General features: G+C 31.7%; 1 protein-coding gene across 2 annotated transcripts in view; it reads left to right on the top strand.

Annotated features, from left to right (window-relative positions):
• Positions 1-17,369, top strand: part of LOC126880181 (vacuolar protein sorting-associated protein 54) — a 130,624-nt gene that overhangs the window by 35,239 nt on the left and 78,016 nt on the right. The window contains exons 7-8 of one of the 2 annotated variants that reach the window (XR_007696468.1): positions 159-763; positions 1,713-16,840. Coding sequence is in view for 1 of the 2 variants with exons in the window: in XM_050643954.1 (XP_050499911.1) it covers positions 159-763; positions 1,713-1,918 (811 nt within the window). In the remaining variant the exon portion in view is untranslated. The remainder of the gene's footprint in view (positions 1-158; positions 764-1,712; positions 16,841-17,369) is intronic. The other variant, XM_050643954.1, reaches the window with a different exon arrangement.

The raw sequence follows: 17,369 nt of genomic DNA, 5'->3' as shown, positions 1-17,369 counted from the left end.
CCCTGAGTCAAAGTGTAAATGCTAGTAATATTAAAATACAGTTTTCAATAAGTTTTCAATTAAGTTTATGTATTAAAAGACTGTCTTAAACGGTATTAAAAGACTTGTCTTGACATAAATGTATATCGGTATAATTTAAAATCATCTTTTGTTTCCAGGGGAGCCTATCAAGTCCCTACCGTCTTCTCCGAGCGAAGAAGATATAACAACGAACCGTTATAATTTAAAACCATCTCCATATATCAAAATCGGCACTCAAAGCTACTACACCATCGGTGCTCTCCTCATTCTCATTCGATTAATCAGCGAATACTGTGTTTGTTCCTACGACCTTCAACTATTGGCTCCTGTGGTAGCCAGAAATCTGACTGACCTGCTCAAAACCTTTAATTCGCGATCCTGTCAACTAGTATTAGGTGCAGGTGCTCTTAGAACGGCAGGACTGAAGACTATAACCTCAACTAATTTAGCTTTAGCATCTAGGTCTTTACAATTTTTAGTGTGGATGATACCATTACTTAGGGCACATTTTAAAACACTCACCATTGAGGCGTTAAGTGGCTTTGATTTGGTTGAGAAAGATATCGGGCATCATATTCGCCAATTAGAGACAAAGGTATTGTCTATAATGAATACGTTATTAGGGGATCAGTTGGGCGAATGGGATGCTAAACCTCCAGTACCTTCAAAACAGTTTAGGAATATTTCGAGACATCTCAAGAAGTTACATGAGGCTGTGAGCGCTGTGTTGCCAGATGAACAGGTAAGTAGCTATAATATTAAGCACTATTTTAGATTTTCTGCTTTTATTTTCGTTTGTTTCATTTCTTCTTATGTACGTTTCACCCTCCTTAGCGCCGGACTCCACTTGCGATTTTGTAGTCGCGCGATTGTTTTGTCGCGAAGATTGAACACATTGTTTCAAATACCAGTCAATCCACGATTATTTAGTCGCAAATGGATTGTCTATCAATTCGGATTGTTATACAATTCGGAACGGCCCGAATATGATATGAAAAAAAGTATGATACGTGGAGAAATCGGAGAGAAAAGGATATGGGACTACTGATGAGGGAGAAAAGACTTCCGAAACCGGTATGGACTCTTCCTGCACTCTCCGATTTAACCAGAGTATTATGCAGCTCCTGCATTTTCGTGTTGCAAAGAAATTGAAAATGTTTATACATTTTTAATTCATTTACTCTTGTATGAGTATTAAGGAATCTTTCTTGTTGGAACTTTTACCACGCTGAGCAGATGAGTTGTGAATTATTTAAAATTCTCTCATCTTAATTTCCTCGGCATCCTGTTTTATTTATAAATTTTGAAAATCTCAGGAGGTGTAACCAAAGAAAGTATTCCACCTGTTGTCAATCTGGTGGTATGGGAACGACATTTATTGTCGTTTTCTGTGCTACTTCGATTGATAACTTACTTTGTTTTTCGGTAGATGGCTCTAGTTCATCCGTGACATTTCTTTCTTTGCAATTCGGAAAGGCCCAACGTATGATACGTGGAGAAATCGGAGAGAAGAGGATATGGGACTACTGATTAGCGGGAAAAGACCTCCGAAACCGGTTCTTCCTGCACTCTCCGATTTAACCAGAGTATTATGCAGCTGCTGCATTTTCGTGTTGCAAATAAATTGAAAATGTTTATACAAGAAATTTGACGTTGTGTCAAGTGTCAACTTTCTGATTTTGTTTTTGTAGGTGACGGACATATACGAGGTAATCCATAAAAACTTTAAAAACCGCTTAAGGGACCACTTGGCGAAAATGAACATCCAGAACAACGGTGGACCTCAACACGGTGTCGTAACCACAGAAGTAATATTTTATCTCGAAACTATGAAAATGTTAAAAGTTTTACCGGAGAAATATCAGTCTGATAGTGCCATGGATGATATATGGACCAGGTAGGGAAAGATTGATAGGTTTTTGTTAAAGCTGAGGATACATTTTAAAAAAGAACTGAGAAGAAAACATGATGGTTACCAATAGTTAGCATGTATTATAGGTAATTGGCAATTGTCAGAATCTAAGGTTTGTTTACAAGGTATTTTGGACGAGTTATACATAATTGTGCGACAGTGCTTCACCACTGTTGTCTTTTTCTGTTTTTTTAAACTCTCTTTAAAGGTTGTAATGTAAATTGAACCTGGATGGAAAGAAAAGATGCCCAGAAGTTGGGTATTATTGTGGGTAACATAAAAATTAACCCAAGGGAAAGTTTAGTCTTGGAATATAAGGTAGACGAAGAATTCTATGTCTAGATACGTTCACTATGCAATCGGCACTCATGTATTTTGAAGAACACAGCGGCGAGCTTTGGGACGTGGGTCTACAGATCTCTACTTAAAGGGGGATACTGCTATCAGAAAGAGAGTAAAAAAGTTGCTTTGTTGCCTGAGATTATTATTCACACATAATTTAGATAAGAACCTAAAAAGTAGAAAAATATCAAAAGTACAAAAAGTTCAATCATAAAGGTGGAAATAATATCAAAAACAGAATAAAAAACGCAAGAATTTTTGAAAAATTTAAAGTTGCCTAAAAAGTGTACTATTATATTATATAGGTGAGACATGCGAAGATAAAATTGTCCTATAAAAATAAATTGTTAGAGGAAAAATCTCTCGTCTTAATCCTTTAGTTTTTAGAAAATGGAAATTGATTCGATTGTCTACCAATACAATGAACAACGTACAAAAGAGAGACCCAAAATGTAACAGATAACAGGGATTCGAAAGAAAGGCACTTCGGCGTACTTAAGGACAGATATGGAAAGATAATCACGAATTTAAAAAATAAACTACAGAGATGGACTGAATATATATAAATAAATTATATTCTGACAATAGAAACAACCCTCTACAAATAAAGAATGAAACCATTCCTGATTTATTGAAAGAAGAAATAGAAAACTCAATAATAAATGCTAAAAATGGAAAAACAATGGGACTCGGAGTTTCTACAGAACTATGAACGATAATTTGTTTTTCTTGCAAGAAGCAAAAAGCAAGAGAAATAGGATTAGAGATTAACACAAGAAAAACCAAACTTATGAAGATAAATACGGAAAGAGAAATGGGAATATTCATTGAAGGAGAAGAAGTAGAAAATGTACAAACGTTTTGCTCTCTGGGAAGCATAATTGACGCTAGCGGTGGAATAGAAGAAGAAATTAATGGAAGGATAACTAAAGCCCAGAATGCGTTCTATATGCTAAAGAAAACATGGGAGTGCAATAAATTAAAAAGCAAAATCAAAATCAGGAGATTTGATACAAATGTAAAGAGCATTGTGCTATATGCATCAGAAACTTGGAAATTAGAGAAAAAGATTATACAAAAAGTTCAAACATTTGTACATATATGCCTCAGAAGAATATTGAAAACATATTGGCCAAATCGGATAAGTAACAAGGAACTTTGGAGAAAAACTAATCAAGAGCCGATAGCCAAAACGATAAATAGACGCAAATGGAAGTTTATTGGACACACATTGAGGAAAAATGAAGATGAAATAACCAAACAAGCCCTGGATTACCAACCAACTGGAAAAAGAAAACAAGGCAGACCAGTGACATCCTGGAAAGGAAATATTACCAGAGAGCTAGAAAACAACGGGTTAACATGGAAAGAGGTGAAGGCCCTGCCAGAAACAGAGATGAATGGAGGGGGACTGTAGAGGCCCTATGTTTCAAATGGAACCAAGAGGACTAAAGTAAGTAAGAATGAACGATAATTATATTACAATAATATTTCATCTTGTCAAAGCCATAATATACAATACTAGTATTATTCCTGAAGAATGGCTGTTATCCACATTCATTCCAATACTAAAAACAACTAATGCAAAAGAATGTTCCGATCATCGATTTCATCAATCTCGTTAGCGAGTCATTTCCAGCTGGAGAAGAAGTTAAACCAGAAACATAGAACATAGGGGCCTATTAAAAACATAACTATGTACAAGAACTATATAAGAAACCAAATACCGAAATAATGAAATTTAACTCAATCTGTTGATCAACTATTGATTTTTAGATAAGAGAACGGAATTGCACACTTTGCTCATTTGATAGATATAGACTAGAAAACGAGTATGATGTAGTTAGTTAAAGTATGTACATACAATGATTCTTTAGAGAATAATGAATAAACCATGCTACACCTCTGAATAGCGCTCAGTATTTCGGTATTTAACATAACCATTTTTATATTTGGACGTGCCAAAGGTAACAAGTCAAATTTCCTCATTTCCTGTTGTACAAATGAAATTTTTCATATTTAACTTATTACCTTCTACACGTAACAATATGTGGCCTTTGAGTGGTAGTGGACCTGTTTCTTTTTGCACACAGTTAGACATTGGTAAACCAATGAATAATCAAATTATAATTGGTAAACAAATGATAAAAAAAAATCCGAAAAATGACTTGTTATCTTTTGCACTGAGGCCGTCCATTTATGGACACTTAAAAAATCTGACGTAAGGTTGGTACAGTTTAATTACCGTTGCACATCATTATCCAGGTCAGAGATTTAAGTTGACATCGGTGCCAAATTACAAAAAAATCCTGAATTCATTTTAAATCAAATATATCACGTAACTATAGTTCTTTCACGCTTTCTTTTCCCATGCATGAAATTATTCACGAATTACTTTCAATAGTAGGTCTCTTTTTCACAGAAACTAGTATCGCAAAATTAAGCCGCTTTTCCATAGAAATCACAATAAGGTAAACAAGGATAAACAATAAGGAATGTCTTTAATAGCTTATGAATTTTGACGTTTATAATTTTCAATGACAGTGACAGTTTATTGGTTTATTTGCATTTATTGTTTATTTGGTTTTGTAGATCAATAAAGTTTTATTTGTTTATCAATAAAGTTTATTTGGATTTATATTTATAAAAAATAAATATAATATTTCAGTTACATAAAGGAAGAGATGCAATACTGACTTTTGGATCGCCAGACAAAGACGAGTATTAGTAATATCGTAGTGTTGATAACTCAATTTGAAAAATTTGCAATTGTATCACTGTTTGCCCAAAGGTACTATACAGGGTGTTTCATTGGGAAACGGAAATACTTTAATGGTGAATTAATAGAGGTCACCGAGCCGATTCGAGATATAGTACATTTTTTGCCCTACCGACTTTTATAACCGAGTTACAGGGTGTTTTATCGATTTTGCCCATTTCTTTCCTAAGCCATAACTTTTGAACCACCCTGTATATTTTTTTGATATTTGGTACACATATGTCTCATTCAAAACCCAAACGACCGACATACTAACCATAAGAAAAATCCAGATCCGGATTAACAAAAAATTATAAAGTAATTGTTACCTTAAAACAACACCCTGTATATTGAAATTTTGAAAATCTGTTTGCATATTTGAAAAGAGCACAAAAAAGTAAGTTTAATGGTTCGCTTCAATTTTTTTGGCCAGACAATTTTATGACTTTAATTTTGAAATTATATTGAATTTTTTAAGAACTTTGACATTAAAAAGCAGATATTATTAACTTTTAGTTATACAATATTAAAGTTAATGATTAAATACTCATTCTAAAAATAATCAATACTTATTTACCACATTGGAACGACCCAATTACTAATGACAAGAAAAATCCAGGTCCGGATTAAGAAAAAAATACAAAGTAATTGTGACCTTGAACCAACACCCTGTATATTGAAATTTTAAAAATTTGTCTGCGCATTTTAAAAGAGCATGAAAAACTGTGATTAAGGGCTTATTTTAATTTTTTCGCCGTTTATTTAATTACATCAATTTTGAAATTATATTGAAATTTTAAAGAACTCTGAGATTAAAAACCAGGTATTGTTAACTTTTAATAATAATTTAATGTTAATGAATCAATACTTATTTTAAAAATACTTAATACTTATTTACTACGCTGGCTTCATAGATTCTCTGGATTTGTAGCTATATGCACATCATTAAAAATTAGAATTGCGAGAATTGGGATATATAAATGATTTAGAAAATACACAAACAAATTTTCAAAATTTCAATATACAGGGTGTTGTTTCAAGGTCACAATTACTTTATATTTTTTTCTTAATCTGGACCTGGATTTTTCTTGTCATTAGTAATTGGGTCGTTCCAATGTAGTAAATAAGTATTGATTATTTTGAAAATGAGTATTTATTGATTAACTTTAATAATTTATAACTAAAAGTTAATAATATCTGCTTTTTAATGTCAAAGTTCTTAAAAAATTCAATATAATTTCAAAATAAAAGTCATAAAATTGTCTGCCCGAAAAATTGAAGCGAACCATTAAACTTACTTTTTTGTGCTCTTTTCAAATATGCAAACAGATTTTCAAAATTTCAATATACAGGGTGTTGTTTTAAGGTCACAATTACTTTATAATTTTTTGTTAAACCGGACCTGGATTTTTCTTATGATTAGTATGTCGGTCGTTTGGGTTTTGAATGAGACATATGTGTACCAAATATCAAAAAATATACACGGTGGTTCTAAAGTTATTGCTTGGGAAAGAAATGGGCAAAATCGATAAAACACCCTGTAACTCGGTTATAAAAGGCGGTAGGGCAAAAAATGTACTATATCTAGAACCGGCTCGGTGACCTCTATTCACCATTAAAGTATTTCCGTTTCCCAATGAAACACCCTGTATATTAAAAATATTACCTAATTGTTTTTTATGTAATTTACTCAATAGTTTTGCATTTCTCAACCTTAGGTAATATTAAATCTTCTTAACAATAGGAACTTCGTTGTTGTGACTTTTTTAAATTCATTTATTGCCGTTCTATACTTATCTTTATATTAGTAATAGTCTGTATGGGGTTCAAGTTGTTTAATGTTGAGTCCATAAATCTCCTCAATAGTGAAAAAGATTAAACACTTCAATAAAATAACTTTATAAAATACGTACACGGGATAATAGCCATTTCTTAATTATTACCACTCTGATATTATGTATCAATACTACACATCGACGTACGTTTCGCTTTATTTTTTGATTTAACTTGTTTGAATATGAATCGTGACGCATGGGAAAAGTTACGAGTGAAAGAACTAGATTGCAGAAGTGCAATACAACAAAACAATTTAATATGCTATTTAACAATGTAAATAAATAAACCCATCAGAAATAGAAAACAAAAATTAAGTAATAATCTTACTTTAAAGTAAATAATAAAAACAATAAATATAATTAAACCCATATTTATAGTAAATAATAAAAACAAATCTGAAGTGTCAACACCGCAAGTGTCAAATAAGTGTTACCAATTTATACCAAAATGTCACCTTCGTCCGATCACTGTTAAAGTAGTGTAGTTAGGACAAAATATGCTTTATAATCCATTTATACAAATCAATTGAAACAAGTTATGGAGTATTTCTTTAAGTTTACATTAATAGAAATCTTCAAATATTATTTCTACGCAAATACATATAATAACATATAGTCCGTCCGCTATAACTTTTCCCATGCGGTACGATTAATTTTCAGTCAAATTAAGTCAAAACATAAATTGAAACGAACGTCGATGTGTATATACAATTTGTATACTGTATACTATATACTACATAAATCGGCGTACGTTTCACTTTCTGTTTTGACTTAATTTGATTGAAAATGAATCGTACCGCATGGGAAAAGCTATAGCGGACGGACTATATGTGTATTGGCTGTAACTCCAGTGTACATGGTTAAAAGATTCTATTTTGTGTTGGTATTATGTGATGTCACTTGCTATGACGCGGGTGACGTGCAACGGTATTTATACTATACGAATCATAGGTGGAATAAGCGACGTAATTGCTCGTATAGCTCGTTTAAAACTTCTTGTATACTCCGCGAAAATTATAGAGAAAAATAATAAAATTTACGTTAATTTCAGTCCGTTTCGGTCTTGATTTGTGATACTTTGTCATTCTATCTGTATATTTTTTTACATTTTCCAAAAATTACTAGGTACATATATAGATAAAAATGCTTGTTGTTTTTATATGTAAGTATAGTTTACACGTTTATGTGTTCATGAGGTTTGTGGTGGCTAGATGGGCTAAATTTTATAGGGTGATACAAAACGTATATTTTACGATTTAATATCTTTTATTGCCTTGACGTTGAAAGTAGGTATAACAATTACAATTAACTAAAAAGAATATGCTTGAAGCATTGGCTTATTTATAATTTGTGTTTACAAAACATTTATGTAAGATGTATAAAAAATAAGTGTTGTTTGTCCAAATCGATCTCACGGCCTCGTTGAATAATGTCCCATCTCTTTGCACGGGTTGCATTTTCTACGTTCATACAAAAACTAAAAAATATTAAAAGTAAAAGTAAAAAGTAAAAGATGATTTTGCTTGTTTTCGATTCAGAGGGATGCACAATCGCCGGACAGCTGTTTCCACTGTTTCAGGCTTTATCAACAGCGCTAGCGTGCACTCCTCTGAATCGAAAAACAGCTCGACCATCAATTTAAGGGAAATTTTAAAGATCATTGAAAATTCAATTTGTTAAAAAATATTAATTTATTTAAGTGACAGTAAAGCTTGTCACGTACGGGGAGCTATACTATAATATAGGTACAGTGATGAGTGCATTAAGAATATACAAAATATCGCAAAAAAAATGAAAATATAATACGTTTTGAAATAAAAAGAGGTGAAACTAGTAGAAGTGAGAAATGGCGGTATAGAAACCATTATATGGATAGTTTCCCACCCTTAGACGTATCGGAGGAGTTTGATAACTGCCACTGTGACAGAAATTTTTTATAAAATTCTCCTGTTTGACTCCGATGCGTCTAAAGGTGGGAAACTATCAATATAATGAAAATTTATGGTTTATATAAACACAAATGCCACTGCACAAGCATTCTGCTTCAAGTGGTATTTGTGTTTATTTATAGGGAATTATAATGATTTTAATGTATTACTATTGTAAGTTTGTATCTTTTCTTTGAATAAACATTATTATTATATTTATTAAATAACACCATTTCCCACCTGTACTAGGACGTTGTCGGAATCATACCTTAAGAGATACGAAAAAAAGTTATTTAGATAAAAGTTGGGGCACAGCTCGGACCATAATTTAAAAATATTTTCAAATATACAGGGCCACTCGCAATGACAAACTTATGTGTTTTTTTAATGGAACACCCTTGATATTTTTACATTTTTGAATTCTCCTCAATGTCTTCTTTCATAAAATATAAGTTTCTGCAATGTTATACGTGGTAGTTTAAAGGATAATTACGTTTTTTTAAATTATTTCGTAGCAACATTCACACCCTGTAGAATTGTAGTGATTTGACATAAAAATTTCTATTTGTGTTCAAACGATTTTTAATATAGTCTACTATTTTTGAAAATATTAATCTGGCGAAATGTTTCATTTTAGTTTACAGGGTTGGTCGAAACTCGGAATGAGTATTTTTTGAGTTTTCTTAAATGGAACACCCTGTATTTTATTATTGTAATGAAATGATATTTTATGGTACCTTTTTATTTCTTAAGCATTCCCTATACCCAACTGCTTTAATTTGTGAGTTATTCGTGATTCTTTAAGCCAAACATTAAGAGCAACAAAAATTACGTGAAATTTTATTAGGTTGGCCGTGAAAATATTCAATCAAAAATAATTACAAAAAAAAATACATATTAATCTAGATTTCCTTAATTTAATAATATTGGATGATATATCAAAATACATATATAGTTAGGATTGTTAGTGCGTAAAATATGAATAAAAACATATAATATTCTACCTAGTTGATTATGACACTAAAGTTTAAAAAACATGTGACATTATACTATTTTTATAGTTTCAGTTGCTTTGTTACCATTACTAATATGAATTTTGCACTAAATATATTGTACTAATGTTTTTTTTTGCATGAACGTAGAAAATAATGTTCTTATGCTTATCGTTATTTATTTACTGATTGTGTTTTTAATGATAGCTTACTTATTTATTATATCTTATTACGTCCAAAATAAATAATTTATAAACATTTACAATGAAAGGACACCGCACACATCTTATGGAAAATATAATGTCACTCAAATTCAATAAAATTTATGTGAATAGATTCGTTTTAAATTAAAGGTCAATTCTTATCATTGCGCGAACTCTTAATTTTGATTAATTACGGCGCAAATTGCAATTAAAGTTGATCGAAATCACATTTTTGGAGTTCATAAATGTGTCAGTTACAATCACTATTGCTCTGGGTGCCGTCAAAGAATTCCTTGACGATAGCCTATGAACTATTTTACACTATTTTATTTTTTATGTATAAATTGTTTTGTGTATACAAAGTCTAAAATGTCTAAAAATGTTAGTCTAAATATGTTATTTTATAATATGTGTTAGGTGTTAGGTACCTATAAAAAATTGTGTAGCTAAACAATGTTAGCTTGTAACAGTTATATTACTGTATATGACCTGTCCTATACATTTGTAAAAATGTCTTAAAAGGATGAATACATATTTCTATTTCTATTTCTATTTCTATTCAAAACAGCTTAAACCCCGCTGGGCCTAATCGGATTAGTGAAACTAATCCGCTGATTTATGGAGTACCAATAATTTGGGTATTTTAAAATATGTTTTCTCTCTCTAACTTATGTACGTACCCATTTGATTTCAGATTTATTTATATCAATTTCTGCTCTTATTATTGAAAATACAGAGTTGGCGCAATGATAAGAATTTACCGTTAATTTGAAACGAATCTATTCATATAAATTTTATTGAATTTTGTCCTTTGCTTCAGGAAAGCAATGATTGAAATTGGGGTTAAGAACCATTGCCACAATTTTCACCAGTATTATCATCAGTAGCAGTTTTGAGTCCACTGCTGAGCATAGGCCTCCAATAAATAGCCCCTTTGCTTTCGGTTTTGTGCACCTTGAATCCAGTTGTCTTGGATGCGCTTGATGTCGTTCCACCATCTTGTTGGAGGAAATCTTCGATTACGATACACATATTGTTCAAGTCTCCATTCTAAAATGTTCTTGGTCCTTCTTCCATCTCTGACATTATCAAAATGACCTGCCTAGTTCCATTTCAGCACTGTAATTCTTTTAACTATTTGATTTGAAACTGTTTCTGTGGAATATATTCAACATTGAGCTTTCCATTGCTCTCTGTGCCACTTTTATTTTATTACTTTTCTGGTAAGGATCAGTGTTTCTGCTGCAGGTATAGACTTGTTCGATTTGTGTGCCATATTGTGTTTTAGAAAAGTCAATTTTAAGCTTAACTCGTGTACAAGGGCTCTGAAGGTCTTGAAGAAATTGGCATCCTTGATCTACTCGGACTGTAATAAGGACTATATCGTCTGGAAACCTCAAGTTGTTCAGAAACTATTCATTTATGCTGGCTCCAATGTTTTGTCAATTTTTCTTTCTCATAGCCCTCTGCAATAAAGCGGTGAATAGATGACGTCCCTTTGCCTAATACCCTTCTCCAAGGGAAATGTGTTTGTGCCGCCTTAGTATAGTCTGAATGCAGATGCTGCACTATTATATATATTTCGAATGAGAGTTGTATACCTATGATCAACACCGCACTATTTACGTGCTCTTAACTTTCTCTATTTAATGGACTTTATTAATTCTAGGTGGTCATTCGTTCCAAAGCCACTCCTAAATAACGGTTTCACACGGTATCATCAAGCTTTTAATACCAGCAACATAGTTAATTTTTATGTATTACATAATCTAGTGTGAATTAGTCTACTTTTCTCATAACCGTTGATTTCGTGCTTTTTTAATTTTGATTTGGATGTACGTCTTTCCAAATATTCTATTAATGTCACTTCATAATCTAGCATTCGTTTCTATTATATTGTTAGTATCATACCATTGAGCCTTGGTTATGATTCTGAGAGCTTTGTTCTGGAATCTTTGTATGATTTCTGATTATCACAATTGGATGCCAGAAGTCCATATTGACTGTAATATGGCCTTGTATATATCATGGGCTTACTGGCTTACAACCAAAAGGCAATAAGTTAAAATTTTAGCTTTTGAGATAAATGGATCTGAAAGTGAAAGTTTGAACACTAACGATAATTCATACAGACATAATAAGCTATTTGGAATATTAAATACTTGAAGATTATTTTAAGAGCAAGTATTTCAAATAGCTTATTATGTCTGTATGAATTATCATTACTGTTCAAACTTTCAAATCCATTTATCTCAAAATTAAAAATTTTGACTTAGTGTCTTTTGGTTGTAAGCCCACGATATTATCCTTGTTTGGTGATTTAATTGTGATCTTTCGGTCAATAAGCCGTTAGCGCTGTTTCACATTATAAGAATTTAAACGTGCGAGGGTTAGAACGCACGACGACATTCCTATGGTGGCTCATGTAAGCATATGGAGCCTTTCTCACTAGTCAGTGGTTGGAACGTTCGGTGAAGTCGCCGTGTTTATGCCGTCCCTTGCTACAACAACAGACGGCAGCCGTGCCGTCTTTACGCACCCAGTAGTATAGAGGACTTAATGCATCCTTTCATATTATACTGTCATTCAGCGTTCAGTCGCACGAAGATAGTTTCCTTGGTTGTTTGGTACATTATTTTAATTTACACTTTATGGCTGTTTGAAGTAGGTGCATATATTTTATATGATGTCTCAGATTGATAGTGAAATATTAATAACATTGATTGAAGCGAGACCTGTTCTTTGGGACAAAACAATAGAAATATATAAAGATAGAAACTTGACGAGAAATGATACGAAATTATATTTAGTTTTATAGGGTAAACGACTCACGTCTCACGGTTACGTCTTGTGTGAAATTATCTAAAAACAACATTTAAAACGAGTGGAACAACATTTAAAAACGAGTGGATAACAGAGGGTCTTTTAAATTATGTACATGAAAAACATAGATTGTAATGTTGTTCTGAAGCTATTTCCTTGTGGCATTTTTGTAGCAAACTATTCTAAATGGGAAATAAGCCACAATTTAACTAAAAAAATGATTTTATTAACGTTTCGACGCCCGATGTCGAAAAGGTAATCAAATAATTTTTTTAGTTAAATTGTGGCTTATTTCCCATTTAGAATAGTTTATTACATAGATAGTATGAGCTAATTAGATGAGCTAATCCAAGATCCCACAAATAACTTAGTAGAACAACAATTATAAAAATTAAAGACAAATTAAGACTTAGAAATTGCAAATGAATTAAATACGAATTACAGTACATAAGGACAAAAGTATGGACAAAAAATACTGATCTATAATGATATTTCGTAATGATGCATATCAGACATCGTATCATATACCTACCTCAGCCACAAAGTGTAAATAAAAATAATATACCAAACAACACAGCAAAATATCTTCGTGCGACTCAATTCTTATTGTGTGAAAAGGATAGTTGCTTCAAAACTACCGCACGAGAAAACACTCGCACGTTTAAAATTCTTATAATGTGAAACGGCCCTTAAGTTGTTAATTGAATAGGGATGTTCACTAATTTTTAAATATAGTTAAATTCAATAGATTACAAGGTATATAAAAACGTAACAATCATAAAACTGTTTAAAAATGTATATTTTTTAAGATAAATGAGTTCATAATGCTGATTTTCTTGGAGGCTAGAAAAACGGTACCCTGCAGCGAGGCTACGGTCTGTGACGTCAGCAGTCGTAACGTTTTTGATCGACGACTAGTTTTGTATACTTATTTACGATTTATTTATTAAAAATAATTAAAAATGAAGCCAAATAAGTGGTGTTTTGTTTCTGGGTGTGTAAATACATCAAAAAACAGTTCTGACAAGATGTTTATGACCGTTCCAGCCAATTTAAAAGAGAAAAAGAAATGGTTTGTTGCAGCTAGAACTTAAAATAACTAACTTAAAGAACTAACTTAATAAAATAAACATTATAGAAGTTTTCCAGAGACTTTCGGCCCTTGGTAATAATGTAATTGTTCTTTCTGCATTTACATTTTTCAAAAATACGTATTAGTTTTCTCAGAACTCGAAAAAAATTAATGAATTAAAATAGCATTAGACCAAGATTTTGCACCTACCCCCTTAAGGAGTAAATGAAAAAGTTTCGGGACCTCAAATTTGTATTCCTTAAACTGGGATATTCCTAAAAACGGGATTCTAATAAAACATACAGTAAAAGTAAACCTTGAAATAACTACATGTGGATGTAGGTATGACTTTATATTACATTAAAATCATTAATAATTTAGTGAAAAGATTGGTTGAAATGAAAATGTATAATACCCAAGTTCAAAAATATTTTTTACCTTGGATCTAGAGTTGAAAAGGACAGAGCAACATTTAACAACATGCATCAGAAATATTTTCACCCATTGCGACATAATATCTCTCTCACTAAAAATGGGGCTGCTAAAATGTTATTATTTCCGGTCTTGCTATATGGCGCAGAGGCCTGGACAATAATGGAAACATTAATGAAAAAGCTAGAGGCATTCGAGATGTGGGTGTACCCAAGTATCCTCAGAATATCCTGGCGACCCACACCAACGTACAGGTATTGCGTCGAATGGGAAAACAAAAAGAAATCTCTTTTACAATTAAGAAACGAAATCTTAAATATTTCGGTCATCTCATGGGGCATAATAAATATCGTATACTCCAACTGATAACGCAAAGTAAAATAGAGAGCAAACACGGACCCGGAAGAAAATACACTCATGACTTAAAAACTTACGCCAATGATTTGGACAAAAATCGATCGAGTTATTCAGAAACGCCGCAATGAAATTAAAATTGCCATGATGATAGCCAACGTCCACAACGGACATGGCACATGAAGAAGAATAAAAATATTTTTAATACACCTAACCAAGGTAAGGTAATAACCAGCCAATGTATGTATACAATATGCATGCATACAATGCATGCATACAACTTTCTCTATTTTTTTTGTGGAGTATTAAGCATCTATTTTTTTAGCTTAAAGAAGACATGGAAAATTATATGGAATATACACTCAGTAAAGCTGTGGTAGATTTATTTTTTTACAAGATGCCAATAAATCATACACCATTGTTACATCTACACTACAGTCGGTAGTTGATCCGAATCGGCTTTCTGAAAACCTTCCATTTTATTTGTTTATTTTTGTACCACCCAAAACATGTCCTTACAAACAGTCTACCCACTTTAAACTAAACAAATTCACTATAAAACTCCACTTTAACCCTGATAAAACAAGAAGAGAACAAAATAAAATGACCTGAAACGTCAAACAGGTAAACAATAACACTATGAGAATGGCGCGCGCTTGGGGTATGCAACTAGTGACGTCAGGCCAATAGAGAAGCGTTCTTGAAATTTAAAATAATGCTAGATTTCTAATAAAGATTTTTTATAGAAAGGCTTTTTCAATTTTGTTGAAATTTTGGGCAATTATTCCTAGGGTGTTTCTTCATCGTTTTACATGTTTGAAATGACTTTTTAATTTTTTGTGAACATCCCTATTGCCAGTTATTTTCGTTTTGAGAATGTATCTGATTTCTAAGTTAATATTCTGGTAAGATGTAAACCTAAGTACTTAACTTCATTTTTTCGAGCAATCATTTGACAATTTAGTAACACTGCTAAACATTTATCTCTTCTTGTTGTAAATGTGACTTTATTTTTGACCAAGGACTGCAGTGGTAGATCTGTGGTGAAAAGAAAAAAAAACTGGACTTCAACTTACATAGGTTGGAGGGCCAAAAATAATTGACAGTTAAGGAAAGAAGTAAATTCTTAATGTGTTACATTTTAATGTGTTCATTTACGCAGTAGTCACTTTTACTTCTTTTATATACTAATAATTGACTTTCGAAAAATCGAGCAATTTTATAATTTTTAAATGAATTAAGTAGTGTGTTTTCGAAGTTAACTTCGTCTTTCGATAGTTTTTTGTAAGGCAAGTTCTTACATAATTAGAAGATAAAAGTGTATAACGTATTTTTGGTTGTTCATAACAGTAAAACAAGATAACTTTAGTTTAATCGGTGACCAGCCTTTAAATCTTGGAGTTTGAGTTGAGATTACCTCGATAGTGAACACAACGCAAACATTTAAACATAAATGGCAGGACATCACATATCTCGCCGCTCCTATTATTGTAATAATTAGATGAAATGTTTAGATATCATTTATTTTGTCTAAATATTCGAATGGAATATTTAAAAGAGTTCTTTTTCAAAGTCTGGCAGAACAGAACGTGATTAAAATAAAGAAAGATATTAAATTTGCATCTATTGTTTATTAAAAAGCAAATATAAAAGCTGCAATGCAGCTGTTAACGTAGATATTTATTTTTATAAATTAAAAAGGCATGTTGTTCTGAAGCTATTTTCTTGTGGCATTTTTATAATCAAGTATATTCAAATGGGAAATAAGCCACAATTTTAGCTAAAAATGATTTTATTAACGTTTCGACGCCCAAGTCGAAACGTTAATAAAATCATTTTTAGGTAAAATTGTGGCTTATTTCCCATTTGAATATACTTGATTAAAAAGGCATATTTTGAAATTTAAATTATGATTTAATGGAACTCCCATTTAAATCACATAATGTTTTGTATCATCCTGTATAATACGGATTAACTGAACTTTTATCGGTACATTTCAGTTGGTCCAAAAAAGAGATTTGTTGCGCTTTTGTAAATAAGTATTACTCGATTTTTAAACAGATTTTGTTATAGCTGTCAGATAGGGCGATTTGTTATTTTTTTGTGAATAATTTAAGTATAAAATACTGTACATAATTTTAACTTATTTTATAAAGTTGTTATTTAAGGTACTAGTACACTTTGAAGACCAAAAATAAGCATTTTTTCAGGATTTTTTTTCTCAGAACCTTTATTAGAAATGAACATAAAACTTTTTACATATTAATATCTAGCTCTTATATAATACAAAAAATATACCTTTTTTCATTTACTCACGTACACTAATATTGTAGAGGGCGCCAAAGTCGAGGTCTCGAAAAAAAGTAGTTCCGATGGCGGACAGTTAATCTCTGGATTGGGATCTCTGAAACAAAAAAATCGTACGGCATTTGAAAAAGGAAGGTTTCTTACGTGACAATTTACCACCGTTAGTGAAAAATTCCGCAAAAAAAAAGATTTTACGGAAATTTGAAAATTTTTTGTGAAAAAATCGACCGTTTTTCTTCAGTTTTTCATGGTTAAAAAATATTTATTTTTTATTTTTTGGTCAAATTGTGGTAAATTGTCACGTAAGAAACCTTCCTTTTCCAAATGCAGTACGATTTTTTTGTTTCAGATATCCCAATCCTGAGATTAACTGTCCGCCATCATTTTTCG

The sequence above is a fragment of the Diabrotica virgifera genome, chromosome 2 (assembly GCF_917563875.1).
Source record: "Diabrotica virgifera virgifera chromosome 2, PGI_DIABVI_V3a".
NCBI classification, from domain to species: Eukaryota; Metazoa; Arthropoda; class Insecta; order Coleoptera; family Chrysomelidae; genus Diabrotica; species Diabrotica virgifera.
The sequence above is the reverse complement of the archived record's forward strand: the minus strand, read 5'-3'. Positions and strand labels throughout refer to the sequence as shown.